This window comes from Oncorhynchus clarkii, chromosome 17, assembly GCF_045791955.1.
Source record: "Oncorhynchus clarkii lewisi isolate Uvic-CL-2024 chromosome 17, UVic_Ocla_1.0, whole genome shotgun sequence".
NCBI classification, from domain to species: domain Eukaryota; kingdom Metazoa; phylum Chordata; class Actinopteri; order Salmoniformes; family Salmonidae; genus Oncorhynchus; species Oncorhynchus clarkii.
Genome location: NC_092163.1, coordinates 63,098,160 through 63,117,075, shown reverse-complemented (window position 1 = coordinate 63,117,075; position 18,916 = coordinate 63,098,160). Strand labels below are relative to the sequence as shown.

Here is an 18,916-nt window from a genome sequence, read left to right as displayed (position 1 = left end):
TAATAAACCCTTATGAAACGGTCATTAAGACACTAACAGCTTACAAACGGTAGGCAATTAAGGTCACAGTTATGAAAACTTAGGACACTAAAGAGGCTTTTCTACTGACTCTGAAAAACACCAAAAGAAGATGCCCAGGATCCCTGCTCATTTGCGTGAACGTGCCTTCAGCATGCTGCAAGGAGGAATGAGGACTGAAGATGTGGCCAGGGCAATAAATTGCAATGTCCATACTGTGAGACGCCTAAGACAGTGCTACAGGAAGACAGGACGGCTGATCGCCCTCGCTGTGGCAGACCATGTGTAACAACACCTGCACAGGATCCGTACCTCCGAACACCACAGGATGGCAACTAAAACTGCCTGAGTTACACCAGGAACACACAATCCCTCCATCAGTGCTCAGACTGTCCTCAATAGGCTGAGAGAGGCTGGACTGGGGGCTTGTAAGCCTGTTGTAAGGCAGGTCCTCACCAGACATCACCGGCAACAATGTCGCCAATGGGCACAAACTCACCGTCGCTGGACCAGACAGGACTGGCAAAAAGTGCTCTTCACTGACGAGTTGCGGTTTTGTCTCACCTAGGGGTGATGGTCGCGTTTATCGTCAAAGGAATGAACGTTACACCGAGGCCTGTACTCTGGAGTGGGATCGTTTGGAGGTGGAGGGTCCGTCATGGTTTGGGGCGGTGTGTCACAGCATCATCGGCCTGCACTTGTCATTGCAGGCAATCTCAACACTGTGCGTTACAGGGAAGACATCCTCCTCCCTCATGTGGTACCCTTCCTGCAGGCTCATCCTGACATGACCCTCCAGCATGACAATGCCACCAGCCATACTGCTCGTTCTGTGCGTGATTTCCTGCAAGACAGGAATGTCAGTGTTCTGCAATGGCCAGCGAAGATCCCAGATCTCAATCCCATTGAGCACATCTGGGACCTGTTGGATCGAAGGGTGAGGGCTAGGGCCGTTCCCCCCCAGAAATGTCCGGGAACTTGCAGGAGCCTTGGTGGAAGAGTGGGGTATCATCTCACAGCAAGAATTGGCAAATCTGGTGCAGTCCATGAGGAGGAGATGCACTGCAGTACTTAATGCAGCTAGTGGCCACACCAGATACTGACTGTTACTTTTTATTTTGACATCCCCTTTTTTCAGGGACATATTATTCAATTTATGTTAGTCACATGTCTATGGAACTTGTTCAGTTTATGTCTCAGTTGTTGAATCTTGTTATGTTCATACAAATATTTACACATGTTTGCTGAAAATAAATTCAGTTGACAGTGAGTTTGCTGAGTTTACATTCATGATCTCTTACCCAAACAGGCGGTGATTCATTTGCAGAGTAAATTATTACTTTGAGGGTAGTTTCCACATGTATCAACGAAAGTTTGACTCTCTCTTTGCCTCTCCCTATCTACCCCTGTCTTTTGTGGTAACCAAGCAGTCATGCTGTTGTTAGTCCACTAGGGACTTTTTCTCATGTGTTAAGTGTTTATGTTATTCTGTGTTATTATTTTGTTAGCTAGTAAATAAATACAATCATTTTGTGTAGTGCTGAATCATAAGTAAAGCTGGGGTTCTTACGGATCCAAGGAGTATGTAACGTTCAGAATGAGACTGATATGAGGTAATGATTAAGTGACTTTTATCGATATATAACTTACAGTGCCTTGCGAAAGTATTCGCCCCCTTGAACTTTGCGACCTTTTGCCACATTTCAGGCTTCAAACATAAAGATATAAAACTGTATTTTTTTTGTGAAGAATCAACAACAAGTGGGACACAATCATGAAGTGGAACGACATTTATTGGATATTTCAAACTTTTTTAACAAATCAAAAACTGAAATATTGGGCGTGCAAAATTATTCAGCCCCTTTACTTTCAGTGCAGCAAACTCTCTCCAGAAGTTCAGTGAGGATCTCTGAATGATCCAATGTTGACCTAAATGACTAATGATGATAAATACAATCCACCTGTGTGTAATCAAGTCTCCGTATAAATGCACCTGCACTGTGATAGTCTCAGAGGTCCGTTAAAAGCGCAGAGAGCATCATGAAGAACAAGGAACACACCAGGCAGGTCCGAGATACTGTTGTGAAGAAGTTTAAAGCCGGATTTGGATACAAAAATATTTCCCAAGCTTTAAACATCCCAAGGAGCACTGTGCAAGCGATAATATTGAAATGGAAGGAGTATCAGACCACTGCAAATCTACCAAGACCTGGCCGTCCCTCTAAACTTTCAGACTGATCAGAGATGCAGCCAAGAGGCCCATGATCACTCTGGATGAACTGCAGAGATCTACAGCTGAGGTGGGAGACTCTGTCCATAGGACAACAATCAGTCGTATATTGCACAAATCTGGCCTTTATGGAAGAGTGGCAAGAAGAAAGCCATTTCTTAAAGATATCCATAAAAAGTGTTGTTTCAAGTTTGCCACAAGCCACCTGGGAGACACACCAAACATGTGGAAGAAGGTGCTCTGGTCAGATGAAACCAAAATTGAACTTTTTGGCAACAATGCAAAACGTTATGTTTGGCGTAAAAGCAACACAGCGCATCACCCTGAACACACCATCCCCACTGTCAAACATGGTGGTGGCAGCATCATGGTTTGGCACTGCTTTTCTTCAGCAGGGACAGGGAAGATGGTTAAAATTGATGGGAAGATGAATGGAGCCAAATACAGGACCATTCTGGAAGAAAACCTGATGGTCTGCAAAAGACCTGAGACTGGGACGGAGATTTGTCTTCCAACAAGACAATGATCCAAAACATAAAGCAAAATGGAACAATGGACAATGCTACAATGGAATGGTTAAAAAATAAACATATCCAGGTGTTAGAATGGCCAAGTCCAAGTCCAGACCTGAATCCAATCGAGAATCTGTGGAAAGAACTGAAAACTGCTGTTCACAAATGCTCTCCATCCAACCTCACTGAGCACGAGCTGTTTTGCAAGGAGGAATGGGAAAACATTTCAGTCTCTCGATGTGCAAAACTGATAGAGACATACCCCAAGCGACTTACAGCTATAATCGCAGCAAAAGGTGGCGCTACAAAGTATTAACTTAAGGGGGCTGAATAATTTTGCACGCCCAATTTTTCAGTTTTTTATTTGTTAAAAAAGTTTGAAATATCCAATAAATGTCGTTCCACTTCATGATTGTGTCCCACTTGTTGTTGATTCTTCACAAAAAAATACAGTTTTATATCTTTATGTTTGAAGCCTGAAATGTGGCAAAAGGTCGCAAAGTTCAAGGGGGGCGAATACTTTCGCAAGGCACTGTATATATATTTTAGAGTTTAATTCGGGAGATGGTAACTCTATAAACAACTTCTTCTGTGGTGCCTCAAATTCCTAATGAGTTAATTGTTACATGATTAATTTAATTGTGTAACAATTAAACATGGTTAGTTGTTTCGATAAATAACAGTCATCACGTTAATGAAAGTCACGTCACGACAGCGGGTGCAGTTTCCCTTTAACAAATGAGAGGTCATAAACAAACATGTTCTATGACACATCACAGGAAGCAGTGATGTCACTTCTACCCCCTTGAAGGCTCAGGGTATTTACCCACCACCTCCAGGTGCACTCACTGAGATGTCGCTAGGCAACTACAGTCCCCGTTCTGTTTCTGGCACTCAAGTGGGAGATTATGTGGACTTAACTCTGAAAGAGCAGCCATGTTGTGCAGTAGAAGGGAATTACCAGGGAAAATATTGGATTGGGCCGAAGCACAAAGGGCAGGTGAGCCTGAAACACCAGAGCTGTACTCAGATGCCCTGTCTGTCTGGCACCAAGGAAGCAACCAACACTGACTCTCATCCCAGCATTGAGTGCTCTGCTCACTTGGGGGAGTGCCACATACTTGTGTAAGTTATTGACACTGTATAAGATCATCACTATTCAATGAAAAGAGGTGTGTTGTTCAGGAATATGCTCAGCAACAGCATCCATGAGATTATGCTTTATAGGTCACAGACACTGAGCACTGACCTCACCCTCTGGCTGTCTTAGATTGGAGATTGAACTGAGTAAACAGTTCAGTGATAAAGGGATAAATCAAGTCACAGCCATGCAGCGTACAATTTATAATGAAATCCACATTGAGCAGATCCTGCTCTGCTGAGGTTACCTGAAAACATACACCTGTCAATAGCGCAAGTTACTACTGCCATCTTGTGGAAATGAACAGCATGACCATTGAACAGAGTGGAAATATAATTAATCAGTATTGAAAGCTGCAGCTGTCCATTATATGAATTGTTCTGCATGCATGTTGAAGCTGGTCACAATCAGTGTAACATCAGGCCTATGTCCCAACAGACACTCCGAATGGTGTAATTGTTTCAATCCCCCAGTTGTGGTGAATGTTACTTGGCATCTGATGTAGCATCTGTTTCCAATACGTCAGGCACACTATGCAGCTCATTCCTGTCTTTTAATAATAGTGGATGTCTGAACCGAGCCGAACCGACACAGAACAGAAGGACAGACTGATATGCTGCTGTGTCTGTCTGTTCTGTTGAGCTGGCGGACAGATATTGATGATGACAGATGTTGGTTTTATAGATGCCAGCAGACAGGAAATGGGTCAGGAGAATGTGAAAATGTCTCAATCCTATTGGTTCAACCTGAAGATTAGGACCACCTAAATTAAAATGAGCTACATGGAAAGTCTGTACAGTATATTGACCTTGTAAAACTACAACACTGTTCATCCAATATCTGCAATAACCAAATAATAATTGTATTTCATAAACTGAACATGAATGTCAGTGGTGTAGCATTGTCCTCTAGTGCATGAATATGAAAATATGGCAAAATATTTTGCACTTTTAATGAAGGAGTTTATTATCTTTCAATCCTATACAAAACCCTTGCAGTTAAAAAACTTTAGGTAAAATATTTACATATGAACAAGTGTCTGTGCAAAATGTACAAGAAATAAGGGAGACATGCAATGCTTCCCCCTTACTTTGATTTCTCTGTAAGAGACAAATATGGAAAGTAACAGGTACTGAAAAATCTTCATCTAAAATCTAAGTGATCAGGAAAATATACCACTGAGTTCTAGCCAGGGCTGTCCAATGGGGCATCAGAACAGAAGCACAGATTATTGAACAGATAGGACAGCTTTAAAAAATAATAACATCACCATTCATACATCAGAATATCATCAAGTCTAGGGTTAGAATATAAGAATAAAGTTATTTGAGAAATGGTAGAATACATGCAGTCCAATAAAACTAATAAAAATGAAACTTTCCTACATGCATATGCACAGTTGTTTTGTGGTGACAAAGGGGCCTTTGAGTTTGTCTATTTTAAAATAGTTTTTACTATTGTTGAAATCCAATAATTCATCATTGCAAATACCTAAATGACCCAAAAATGCATAAAACAAATATTAAATCATTAGAATACAATTGTAGAGACTATCAACTCATTCTTTCTAAAATACACATTTTCACACCTTATCTCATGCAGAAACAGGAGATGTGATCTCAAAAACACAAATGGAGACTGAAAAGAAAAACGTGTTTGATCTGATTACAGAATATAAATACAAGTCATTGAATTCAAGACAAGCTCAAACAGAGAAACTAAAGACACATTGACTGCTTCAGATTTCAGAATGAATCACTAGATGAATTGCTTTGCTGTTCAACATCATATTAAAATATATGGCTTCTTTTGTCAGGAAGGCAAGAAGAAATCAGAAGTGTTCAAACTAATTCAGAGGCCAATAGAATACCAAAAACAAAATGAGGATAATTGTTCTTAACAATCGCTAGAAACACTGATGATTAATTATTAAAAATATATTTTTTCATATAAACAGAATTATAAAATAAATTGACTATTTTGTAGAATCGGTTTGCACACTACAAAACGGCCTTCCAAGTAAAATGTATAATAATGTATTAATTTATTTACAGTTTCATTAAAAGGGGATTCTAAAACAAAGTCAATAAAAAGGAAATAAAAACAGTAGAAAATGTGAACGTTCCAGGATTGCTCTGATGGAAGGTGGAGGAGTGTTGAGGGAGCAGTCAGGCCTAGAACCAGATGAAGAGCGAAAGGACAACCAGAGTATACAGGGGAGACAAGCGTTCCAGTCACTTTAGGTAGCTCCATTCACTGTGGCCTGGAGAATCTTGACATCGTTGTATTGCTGTCCTCTTTATCCAATTCTAGGGTACAGCCCTATTTGAGGGAGTTGCTTTAGTGAAGGTTAGGGTGACAGCTCTCTGGACTGGCTCTCTGGGTGTCTATTTGAGGAAGCCTTTGTAGAGGAGATGGGAATGACTGGTGTCTCTCTCATTCTCCAAACAGAAGAGCAGGTCCCTGAGGTTGACACGAGTGATGCGCTGGCGGATAAACTGTCTGGATGCTCCTGAACTACCACTACCAGACGCAGCGGGACTGGACCCTGAGCCCTGAGAGAGAGATGGGGAGGGAGAGTGACAGTCAGAGAGAACAAGAGGGAGTTTGGAAGTGGCAGAGAGTGAGAAAGTGGCAGATAGTTGAGGAGGAGTTTGAGGGCAAAAGACAAATAAAAAAGGAGACAGAAGATTGCGATTTGACTATTTGATTGCGATTTGACTACATGAAGAAACAGCCCACAAACAGAGTGAAGAAGTGGCAGAGTTGAGGGGGAGTTTGAGGGCAAAAGACAAATAAAAAAGGAGACAGAGAAGATTGCGATTTGACTACATGAAGAAACAGCCCACAACCACACTTTAAGAGAAGGTGGAGATCATGTTACCTCAGCTCCAGCTGCAGCGGCTGCAGCCTCCATTTTCCTCTTCTTCCTGGGGCCGATGGCTGCCAGCGCCGTCAGGTTAGCTTCCTTCTGTCTCAACTGAAACAGCTCCTGCTGCTGCATCTGGAGACAAACACATATACACGAGATAGGCCTACACAAACACACCCCTACTATGGACACTTCGGTGACACATATTTTATTATGCCAAATTCTCAAGCCTATCCATCCCTCTTACCTCTTTGGCCTTCTGTTTCAACCGCAGCTGCTCAGGGTCTTCTTGACGAGAACGAGACTGAAAGGACACCCATCAGAAAACAGATCGGAATGTGTTAACTGGGTCTCCAGAATAAAGTAATTAATGTCCACCCTCTCACCATTAGTGGCCCTAAAAGTCTAATATAATAGGAGTGATAGTGGAATGTGTCTGTGCTGAAACAGCTTCAGTACCTTTGCTGCCTTCATCAGAATCTCTCTCTCCTGCTCCTCTTTCCTCTGTTTCTCCATCTGATCCAGCTGCTCAAAGAACTTGATCTGGGCTCGCATGTCGCTCGTCTGCTCGTACCGACTGTCCTCCTATCAACACATACATTAATTCACCATCAAGTACCAGACCATAGGAACACATGCTAAAGATGCAAATAAAGCACAAATCTGTACAGACCTTGAAGTTGATGTTCCTCTGCTGGGCCACCTCAGAGACTTTCTCCAACAGGTTCTGCAGCCTGGTCTGGGAGGCGTGGGACACGTAGTTCACTACCTCCGGCCCCAGATCACTCACACCAAACTTCTTACCTGAAGAGGGGAAACACTTGCAGTCAGTGAAACCTAAGCTCAAAGGTGCATTTTCAGTGTGTGTAAGTGTGTGTGTGTGTGTGTGTGTGTGTGTGTGTGTGTTAGTCTCACCTATTTCCAGTATTCTACTGGTCAGTGTGGCGGTATGGAGGAAGGCCTCGTCCTTACAGGACCGTGTCACCGCTCCCACCAGCTCGGAGTTGGTTGCCAGGATACGGGCACTCTCCTCAGACAGGTTAACCCCAGCCATAGATGCCACATCATTGATGTCATCGTCATCCCTGGACACAAAAAAACCCAGTCAGCCAGGCAACAGCTACAGAACTTTTCAATCTTTCATTTTAGTTGTGATAATTGTCCTCCTACTGGTTTGTGGATGGGACATACATAGCTGACCTGAACGTGCCCCCAGCTTCCTTCAGCTTGTTCTTCTGAACTACAGTGGCCAGAGAGGCAGCAACAGGAGACGACTTAGATCCAGTCAACACTCCAGGATTCACTACAGGGACTGGGAGATAGACAGGAGTGAGAAAGAGATTAGACAGATGTGATTTCTTGGTTTCTCTTTTTGTATTACATGGTCTCCTCCGCCACTCACCTGTCTGTAGCTGTTTGAGCTGCACCTGTGGCTGTCCCAGCATGATGTGACTGTGGGGGGGCGGACCTCTGAGGGTCACCATGGGGGTCATCTGAAGAGGCCTTACCATTGCCCCCTGCTGCCGAGGCTGGAGCACCTGATGGTTCAAGGTTAGGGGTCAATGGGGCAGTTGGAAAGATGTAGGTGGGAAATCCTTTCATTTACACTATATATACACAAAGTATATGGACAACGCCTTCAAACAATTATTTCAGCCACACCCGCTGCTGACAGGTGTATAAAACCGAGCACACGGATGCAATCTCCATAGTAAACATTGGCAGTAGAATGGCCTTACTGAAGAGCTCAGTGACTTTCAATGTGGCAACATCATAGGATGCCACCTTTCCAACAAGTCAGTTGTCAAATTTCAGCCCTGCTCTAGCTTCCCTGGTCAACTGTAAGTGCTGTTATTGTAAAGTGGAAACGTCTAGGAGCAACAACGGCTCAGCTGCGAAGTGCTAAGCCACACAATCTCACAGAACGATACCGCCGAGTGCTGAAGCACATAAAAATCGTCTGTCTTTGGTTGTAACATTCACTACAGAGTTCCAAACTGCCTCTGGAAGCAACATCAGCACAATTACTGTTCAACGGGAGCTTCATGAAATGGGTTTCCATGCCCGAGCAGCCGCACACAAGCCTAAGATCACCATGTGCAATGCCAAGCTTCAGCTGGAGTGATGTAAAGCTTGCCGCGTTTGGACTCAGGAGCAGTGGAAACGCGTTCTCTGGAGTGGTGAATCATGTTTCACCATCTGGTAGTCCGACGGACAAATCTGGGTTTGGCGGATGCCAGGAGAACGCTACCTGCTCCAATGCAGTGCCAACTGTAAAGTTTGGTGGTGGAGGAATAATGGTTTGAGGCTCTTTTTCATGGTTCGGGCTAGGCCCCTTAGTTCCAGTGAAGGAAACTATTTTTTGTTTGTTGTAATTTTTACCCCTTTTTCGTGATATCCAATTGGTAGTTACAGTCTTGTCCTATCACTGCAACAACCCTATGAAGGTCGAGAGCCATGCGTCCTCCGAAACACGACCCTGCCAAGCCGCACTGCTTCTTGACTCACTGCTCACTTAACTCGGAAGCCAGCCGCACCAATGTGTTGGTAGAAACACCGTCCAGCTGGCAACTGGAGTCAGCGCAATGGGACAAGGAAATCCCGGCCGGCCAAACCCTCCCCTAACCCGGACGACGCTGGGCCAATTGTGCATCGCCTCATGGGTTTCCCAGTCACGGCCGGCTGTGACACAGATGGGATCGAACCCAGGTTTGTAGTGACGCCTCAAGCACTGCGATGCAGTGAAGGGAAATCTTAACGCTACAGCATACAATGACATTCTAGACGATTCAACTTTGTGGCAAACAGTTTGGGGAAGGACCTTTCCAGTTTCAGCATGATAATGTCCCTGTGCACAAAGTGAGGTCAATACAGAAATGGTTTGTCAAGATGGTTTCGGAACAACTTGACTGCCCTGCACAGAGCCCTGACCTCAACTCCATCAAACAATTTTGGGATGAATTGGAATGCCGACTGCGAACCAGGCCTAATCGCCCAACATCAGTTCCCAACCTCACTCGTGCTCGTGGCTGAATGGAAGCAAGTCCCCGCAGCAATGTTCCAACGTTAGTGGAAAGCCTTCCCTGTTATAGCAACAAAGTGAGGCACACCTCCATATTATTGCCCATTATTTTGGAATGAGATGTTCAACATACTTTTGTTCATGTAGTGTACTTCTAATACTAACGATTTTAATAAGAGTAAACAATGAGATGTGATTATAATCTATCACTATTAATAGCAATATGGTGGTATAGTACCATTGGGGTAGTCAGCCCCTGTTTGCTGATGACAGGCTGGAGGTGTGGTCTGATGGTTGGGGCTGCAGGGCGCAGGGCTGGGCTGTCCAGTACCACAGTGGTAGGGGTGGTGGCAGAGACCTGCTGCTGGAGCCCACTGTGCTGGATGAAGGCTGCTGAGTCTGGGGTGAGCTGCCGCAGAGCAGGAAGGCTCCTCTGGAGGACAGACAGACAGAAAGGCAGAGATAATTTGATCATTTGGCAGAATAGTTTGGTGGGTAAGCAAACTGGTGGGTGGGTGCTGAAGACTGGGTAGGAGGATTCCTTACCTTGAGGAAAGGCACGAGGTAAGGCTGAGGTGAGGAGTTGAGCTCTCTGTATAACCTGTTGGTGAAGTCCTCAACTTCAATCTTCCCTTCCTGTTGGAAATGAGAACAGACCATCAGTTCCAAAGAAATATGCAAAATGTTAATCATCAGATTGCAATCCCTGTCTATTGTGATACTCTCAGCAGCTGACACCAACAGTCCTGATCTCTACCCTGATCCCATCAGTGGTGTGTCTGGTCTAGAAGTGGCACCACCCAGTGGTGTGGCAAAAACAATTCTGTGCCCTGTAGTTTTCTGGTAACCTAACCCGGTAAAACTCTATACCTTATACGGTATAATGTGATTAATTTGTCATTAAAATATTTAATATGGGCTATGATGGGACCAGAGTTTTTCTAAATCAAGTCACATGGTTTAAAAAAAAATCTCCTGGCCTTGGGGAGGATGAAAACTCTGTCAAACTGCAGCAACCTTGTACTTGTTCATAAGAACTATATTTTAAAGGACTAGGGGGGTTTCCTATTCAGACACCTCTTGGAAAGCAACCTATTTGGACAATACAACACACAGGGCTGAGTTTGCTTTATGCAGGTTTGCATCATGTAGTCCTGCCCTACGCAACTGCAAGCCTAATTAAATATGTATTCAGTCTGTGAGCTATTGTGTTTATTGATTCATTCCAGTTAATAATTTTGGATTGAAAAAGTCTAGGTAAACTAGTCAGCCCAAGTTCTAATATACTGAACAAAAATATAAAAATGCAACATGCAACAATTTCACTGAGTTATAATTCATATAAGGAAATAAGTCAATTGAAATACATTCATTAGGCCCTAATCTATGGATTTCACATGACTGGGCAGGGGCACAGACATGGGTGGGCCTGAGGGCATATGCCAACCTACTGGGGAGCCAGGCCCAGCCAATCAGAATGAGTTTTTCCCCACAAAAGGGCTTTATTACAGACAGAAATAGTCCTCAGTTTCATCAGCTGTTCAGGTGGCTGGCCTCAGACGATCCCGCAGGTGAAGAAGCTAGATGTGGAGGTCCTGGGCTGGCTGTTACACGTGGTCTGCAGTTGTGAGGCCGGTTTGACGTACTGCCAAGTTCTCTAAAACGACGTTGGAGGCAGCTTATGGTAGAGAAATTAACATGAACATGATCTGGAAACAGCTCTGGTCGACATTACTGCAGTCAACATGCCAATTGCACGCTCTCTCAAAACTTGAGACTGTGGCATTGTGTTGTGTGACAAAACTCCAGATTTTTTTGTTGTCCCCTGCACAGGGTGCACCTGTGTAATGATCATACTGTTTAATCAGCTTCTTTATATGTCACACCTGTCAGGTGAATGGATTATCTTGGTAGGATAAATGCTCACTAACAGCCATGTAAACGTGTGCCCAAGATTTGAGAGAAATAAGCTTTTTGTGCGTATGGAACATTTCTGGGATCTTTTTTTTTCACTTCATGAAACATAGGACAAACACTTTACATGTTGCGTTTATATTTTTGTTCAGTATATAAACAAAATTTGATCCGATTCACAATTTCTCACAAACAAAATGGGCTACAAATACACAACGTTACCACTTTGTTTACCCTGGCCAGAGGGACAGGGCGCATAGTAGACAGTTGCTGTTGTTAGTAGCCTACAGTTGATCAGACTAAAAAATAGTGTTGTTTCCATACAATACCGCATGTCAGATGGCTAATGTTTAGGTGTATAGGCTACTACATTTATGGAAGAGTTTTTGCTTTTATTTATTTATTTAAAATTTGACCTTTATTTAACTAGGCAAGTGAGTTAAGAACAATTTTTTTATTTACAATGACAGCCTAGGAACAGTGGGTTAACTGCCTTGTTCAGGGGCAGAACAACAGATTTTTACCTTGTCAGCTCCGGGATTCAATCTTGCAACCTTCCTGTTACTAGTCCAACGCTCTAACCACTAGACTACCTGCCGCCCCACAGAGTTTTTGCTTGTGTCTGACGGGAGTGATGTGTTATCACACTTGCTAAATAAATACTGGATAAGTTGAGATAACACCTTAAGCTTTGTGCCCAGACCATGCGACCTGCAATTTACTTGAATCTGATTGGTCAAGACACATTAAGAGTCTGAAGCAGCATTCCGATGTGAAGACCAGAGAAATTGTGTGCGAGTTGTAAACTCATGAGGCAAAACCGTCCAAAAAACAGCACTTAACACTTTGCATCAATATATTTTATTAAACTAAATTACTGATTGAAAAGTGCGGTGGCAAATGCCGCCTCGCCACATGTTTTCCTGCAGCCCTGGTGTGGTCACTCACCAGGAGATCTTTGACCAGGTCTTTAACGTTGGCGGCAGTCTCTGAGGACTGCTTCCCGCTGGACGCCAGCTTGATTAATGTAGACAGGAAGTTCTTGCATTTCTTCACATTCTCCATCGTCTCCTACAGCAAAACAAACGAGGGGCAGCCTTAGAAACAAAGTCAAGCTCCTTATTTGAGGAACCATCATGGGCTCTTGCGTCATCAAAAGCCATCATATCCTTCTATCATATCCTTCTAAATTTGCAGTATTTGTATTGTGTTTACCAGAGACCATAAAAGCACTAGAAATACAGCTATGGTCTAGCAAAGGAGCATTCCCTGAACAGAGGACCTAGCCCTGACCAATGGGGGTGGGTGGAACCTAGTTCCGCACCGTTGCCAAGGTGACAGTGGTCCCGGGTGATGCGGTGACGGTCCTCTGGGTGGCCCCTGGTAGCGCTGTCCCCATAGAAGTGCCTGCAGCAGCCCCTACCACGATCATGGGACTCTGGGGGGGGAAATACACACATCATCCAGGTTGTTATATTCAATGCACCATAAAGTAGATCAAATGTATGACCAAAATAGTGAGCTTTGAGGAGACACCGCATTGACTTCTCTGGGATATATGGGACAGTATCGTCCCACCTCGCCAACAGCCAGTGAAATTGCAGGGCGCCAAAATCAAAACAACAGAAATCCCATTAATAAAGTTTCTCAAACATACAAGTATTTTACATAATTTTAAAGATAAACTTCTTGTAAATCCAGCCACAGTGCCGATTTCAAATGTGCTTTCGCCGTAAAGCCTACCAAACGATTATGTTAGGTCAGCACCTAGTCACAGAAAACCATACAGCCATTTTCCAGCCAAGGAGAGGGCTCACAAAAATCAGAAATAGCGATTAAATTAATCACTAACCTTTGATGATCTTCATCAGATGGCACTCACAGGACTTCATGTTACACAATAAATGTGTGTTTTGATCTTTATGTCCAAAAACCACATTTGAAATTGGTGTGTTATGATCAGAAATGCATCGTCTCAAACAAACATCCGGTGAAAGTGCAGAGAGCCACATCAAATTACAGAAATACTCATAATAAACATTGATAAAAGATACAAATGTTATGCATGGAATATAGATAAACTTCTCCTTAATGCAACCGCTGTGTCAGATTTCAAAATGGCTTTACGGCGAAAGCACACCTTGCGATTATGTTAGGTCAGTGCTAGTCACAGAAAAACATCCAGCCATTTTCCAAAGAAGGAGAGGTGTCAGAAAAGTCAGAAATAGCGTTATAAATATTCACTTACCTTTGATGATCTTGATTGGAATGCACTCCCAGGAATCCCAGTTCCACAATAAATGTTTGTTATGTTCAATAAAGTCCATCATTTATGTCCAAATACCTTCCTTTTGTTCGCGCATTTAGACCAATAATCCAAATGCATAATGCGCGATCACTTGTTCAGACGAAATTTAAAAAAAGTTATATTACAGTTCGTAGAAACATGTCAAACGATGTATAGAATCAATATTTAGGATGTTTTTAACATAAATCTTCAATAATGTTCCAACCGGAGAATTCCTTTGTCTTTAGAAATGCAATGGAACGCAGCTACCGCTCACGGGGGTGCGCATAATCAGTTCATGGCACTCTGCCAGACCTCTGGCTCAATCAGCTCTCATTCTCTCCTCCTTCACAGTAGAAGCCTCAAACAAGGTTCTAAAGACTGTTGACATCTAGTGGAAGCCTTAGGAAGTGCAATATGACCCCATAGACACTATGTTTGATAGGCAATGACTTGAAAAACTACAAACCTCAGACTTCCTGGTTGGATTTTTTTATCCGGTTTTTGCCTGCCATATGAGTTCTGTTATACGCACAGACATCTTTCAAGCAGTTTTAGAAACTTCAGAGTGTTTCTATCCAAATATACAAATTATATGCATATTCTAGCTTTTGGGCCTGAGTAGCAGGCAGTTTACTCTGGGCACCTTTTTATCCAAGCTACTCAATACTGCCCCCCAGTCCCAAAGAAGTTAAAGGGGAGGAGAGCTATAGCATGGGGCTCCACACACATCACTGGCCGACAACAAACACTCTTCAGATCCCTTTAAAAAAGGACCCAGTGCATACAAGATCTGAGAGAACTGAAAAGGAGTCAGAAACTGTTGGCCCGGGACAAATCAGGCATTCACTGAAACCACTGGCTGTGATAATGAGTGTGTGAGAGCCTGCAGCCTTGCACTCATAGTAGATGCACAGAAAACACACATACACACACACTAAACTGACACACCAGGAAAGCACTTTCATACACAAAAGGGGATTCAAGCTCCAAAGTGATGCCTACGTTACAGAAGAGGCCCTCGAGAGAATTTTAAAAAAGCAAGTTTCACATGACTGGTGCCGTTTCTGCTTTCTGCTAAGGCCCTACTGTATAATATAACCTACTGTGTGTATACTACTACATCTCTCCTGCTCTGCTGTAGTCCCCCACTGTACCTGTAGGACAGGAGGCCTCTGGAGTGTGGTGGTGACAGGAGCAGAGGTTGGCACAGGTGAGCCCTGCTTGATGATAGTGGTGGGAGTCACCTGCCTAGTGAGGATGGGCGTTCCAGGAGCCTGAGGAAAAGAGGAAGACAGTCTGATCTGGAGAGTACTTTTGGGGGTAGCTGTGCATGAGATGATATTGTCTATTGAACAAACCTGGACTGAGGTGATCTGGAAAGGAGGAGTGCTGGTGGGGGTGGCTGGGCGGGGGGCCATGACTCCCTGGGATTGGGACTGGGACTGCATCTGAGCCAGGGTCTGCTGGTGGATCATCAACAGCTGCCCACTCTCACTGCGCACCAGGACCATACCTGTGGGAAAGAGAAAAGATCATTCGACATCCCGTAACCGTCCTGTCACCATGTTAGATTCCCTTTACAACACTTTGTAACACTGTAATACATTTGTAACAACACTCCTCTACATCAACAGAAGAGGGATTCTGTAGAACAGGTAGTACTTGGAGGCTGTTCAGCTCCGATCCTCCCACATCTGCTAACATTTAGCTGAGAGATAAGAGCGCTGGATAAGGGCCATAAACACTGTGCCATTTCATGCAAATCAGTCTTCCTAAAGAAGCAAGGCAAGACAAGGCGGTAGAGTTCCATACAGACCGAAGCGGCAGTGTAAACGAGTCGCGCTGTAATCTACATGGCAATGCATTGGCCCCTCCTGTCTCAGCCTCCAGTATTTATGCTGCAGTAGTAGTTTATGTGTCAGGGGGCTAGGGTCAGTTTGTTATATCTGGAGTACTTCTCCTGTCCTATTCGGTGTCCTGTGTGAATCTAGGTGTGCGTTCTCTAATTCTCTCCTTCTCTCTCTCGGAGGACCTGAGCCCTAGGACCATGCCCCAGGACTACCTGACATGATGACTCCTTGCTGTCCCCAGTCCACCTGGCTGTGCTGCTGCTCCAGTTTCAACTGTTCTGCCTTAATATTATTCGACCATGCTGGTCATTTATGAACATTTGAACATCTTGGCCATGTTCTGTTATAATCTCCACCCGGCACAGCCAGAAGAGGACTGGCCACCCCACATAGCCTGATTCCTCTCTAGGTTTCTTCCTAGGTTTTGGCCTTTCTAGGGAGTTTTTCCTAGCCACCGTGCTTCTACACCTGCATTGCTTGCTGTTTGGGGTTTTAGGCTGGGTTTCTGTACAGCACTTTGAGATATCAGCTGATGTACGAAGGGCTATATAAATAAATTTGATTTGATTTGATTGGGACACCGTGCCTCGCCACAGGGGGATCAACACTGACTACGCTACAAGAAGGGTCTCAAGAAAAAGACTGGCTGCATTACAGGCAAAGCTGGTCCTGTATTCACAGAGAGCTCACAGAGGACAGGACATTATACACACACTTCTTAGACAGGCTGGCACATAGGGCAGCAACAGTCTCCACTTCTGGTGGTGGTCGTCATCATCATACAGCATACAGGTAATACAGTAGTAGTACTCTTACCAGGCCAGAACTGTATGCTATACTTACACATGCCATATCCCTGTCTGCCTTCCCTTATATCTGTTGGTGTTTATGAGTGATCAAACTTTTTACTGTGTAGGCTAAATGTTACATGATAGAATAAATAAATCATAGGGATAAGAGAAAATATATTGAAAAGATCTGAGTATTTGATTATCTACTTGTCATACATCAATTTCCATTTCCTGAGTGTTAACATGAGTTGACAGGAGTGTTAACAGTGCACAGGCAGAGAACAGCGCAGCACAGACACAACAGGAGAGCGTTTGAGAGGCACGACAGGGCACTCTACATCAATTCAATGAACAACCAAGACAGATCAGCAGGGAAAGTTTGGGATGTTCTGTGCAAATGATGAAGCAATGAACAACCAGTAAGTTTTTTTCCCTTTGATTGACGGGTCAACATCATCAGAGAATAATCAATGAAGCAGCAAGTACACTATTACAACACCAAGTCTGCAATATACTTCTATTTGACTGTCTTTAAAACAATGTGTAGGCATAAAATTATAAATAGGAACAATATTATGTTTTCGTATATTACGTTTTTGTAACTATTTAATTTCAAAGAGAGACAAACGTACCTGGGGGAAGCTGGATGTTCTGAACGTTGGGCTGGTTCGGGGATGTCTGGGGGTGCCGAGGCGCCAACACCTGTTGCGCGATAGAACGGCTCCCTCCCGGGCTCGCAGCCACTGTCACCGGAGTGGAAGCCCTCGGTGCGCTCTGGAACGACGGGTTCGTTACAGCACATGAAGCAGTCTGTATGCTTGTTTTGGGCGCCTCTGCCATGATCATGTGCGACCCCGCACTGACAGCCACAGACGTGGGCGACTGACCATTGTTCAGGCAATCGAAAGGCAATCCCGCATTAGGACCATTCGCTGTACCCGATCCCGCAGTTTGCATAGATGGCCTCACAATATGTGATATGGCAGATCCAGTGCCCAGACTCGCAGCGTGAGACGAGGTGACAACATTCTGAGAGTTCACGAATGATGTCTGGGTGATAGTGGTGTTCAATGAAGGTGGCATTACTGCGCTCGCATGTCCTTTTGACAACCCCGGCCCGTTGTTGACAACTGTGACAGCTACGGAGGCATTGCCGCTACTCGTGCAACTACTTGACAGCGGTGTCCCAGTGAGAGAGACAGCGCTTCCTGAATTGTGACAGTTCATTAAACTGCCTCCATTCAAAGTTTGAGTTGCGGAAGAGGCTACTTTCCCCCCGTGGTTTGGGAGAGGAGTTATTATACTGGCACTGACAGCAACGGTCTTTCCTTGGCCGTGTCGTGCCGATGAGTCCGACTCACTTGATGAGGCATCCATAGCTGAACCCTGGGACCACGTATTACTAATAATGACACCCCCTTTGCACTCCAGCCCCTGTTGTGGAGCGGAAACAAGGGTGAGAGAAGGGGGTGAACAAATAAACTAGTGTTTGCTTTCGTTTACACTTGAAACAACAAGCAAAACAACGTTACCACAGCATACCTGCTTTTGCAACCTCTTGAGCAAGTCCCCGTTTGTTCTGCTGGACATTAGCATTAAACCCTGTCCCGGAACTGGCCATGTGTTTAGCGACTGTCTGGCTACTTGCCTCAGGGCTCTCGTGACCCGAAAACTCGGACTCAAGAGACCCCACAAGATCACGAACTACTTTCTCGTCCACCTCAGCGTTAAAGAAAACCTCATCTAGCAAATCGGAGCCTGCCGCCATCTTCGCACTGCTGCAAGCTATGGAGCGTCGAAAGTAACGCGCGCATGCGCTGAATACATGCAACGTCACCCCACAGAGATTCCAAAGTGCGGTGATTGGTCGTTTCCCGGTGATAAAGGGCGGGACAAATGGCTACTGACTGACATTACGGAGGATGTAAGGGCTGAAACAACGCTGAATAACAAGAGCTTTTGGGGAGAAAATCAACTCGATAGTACATGTTGTATGACGCATATTTGCGATCATATTCTAACCAACTGATTCTGGAATAACTCAATGCTATATATTCGATGATGAAATTATGGGTAGCGACAGAATTTTAACCCTACATTTAGACAAATTCCCAGGTGGAGTGCATCTGGGTCCTTTGCTCTGGGGCTTCAAGATGGCTACGCTGTTTTTGTTCAGCTAGTTTGGAACGTCACTGTAGAAATTCGTTTGGCCACGCCTCTTACAATACAGTTTTTGCATACTGTCAAAACCACATGGGGAGTGTCAACACAGGAAA

General features: G+C 44.2%; 1 protein-coding gene across 1 annotated transcript; it reads right to left on the bottom strand.

Moving 5' to 3' along the window:
- Positions 1-4,841: 4,841 nt before the first annotated feature.
- LOC139371245 (transcription initiation factor TFIID subunit 4-like) lies at positions 4,842-18,613 on the bottom strand. Its single transcript, XM_071111469.1, is given in 17 exon segments — positions 4,842-6,456; positions 6,786-6,905; positions 7,021-7,077; positions 7,233-7,358; positions 7,447-7,577; positions 7,689-7,858; positions 7,965-8,085; positions 8,176-8,311; positions 10,034-10,228; positions 10,342-10,431; positions 12,658-12,780; positions 13,034-13,147; positions 15,154-15,273; positions 15,358-15,512; positions 17,273-18,059; positions 18,061-18,074; positions 18,183-18,613. Coding segments are annotated over 17 exon segments (2,853 nt in total). The 5' UTR covers positions 18,409-18,613; the 3' UTR covers positions 4,842-6,288.
- Positions 18,614-18,916: the final 303 nt, after the last annotated feature.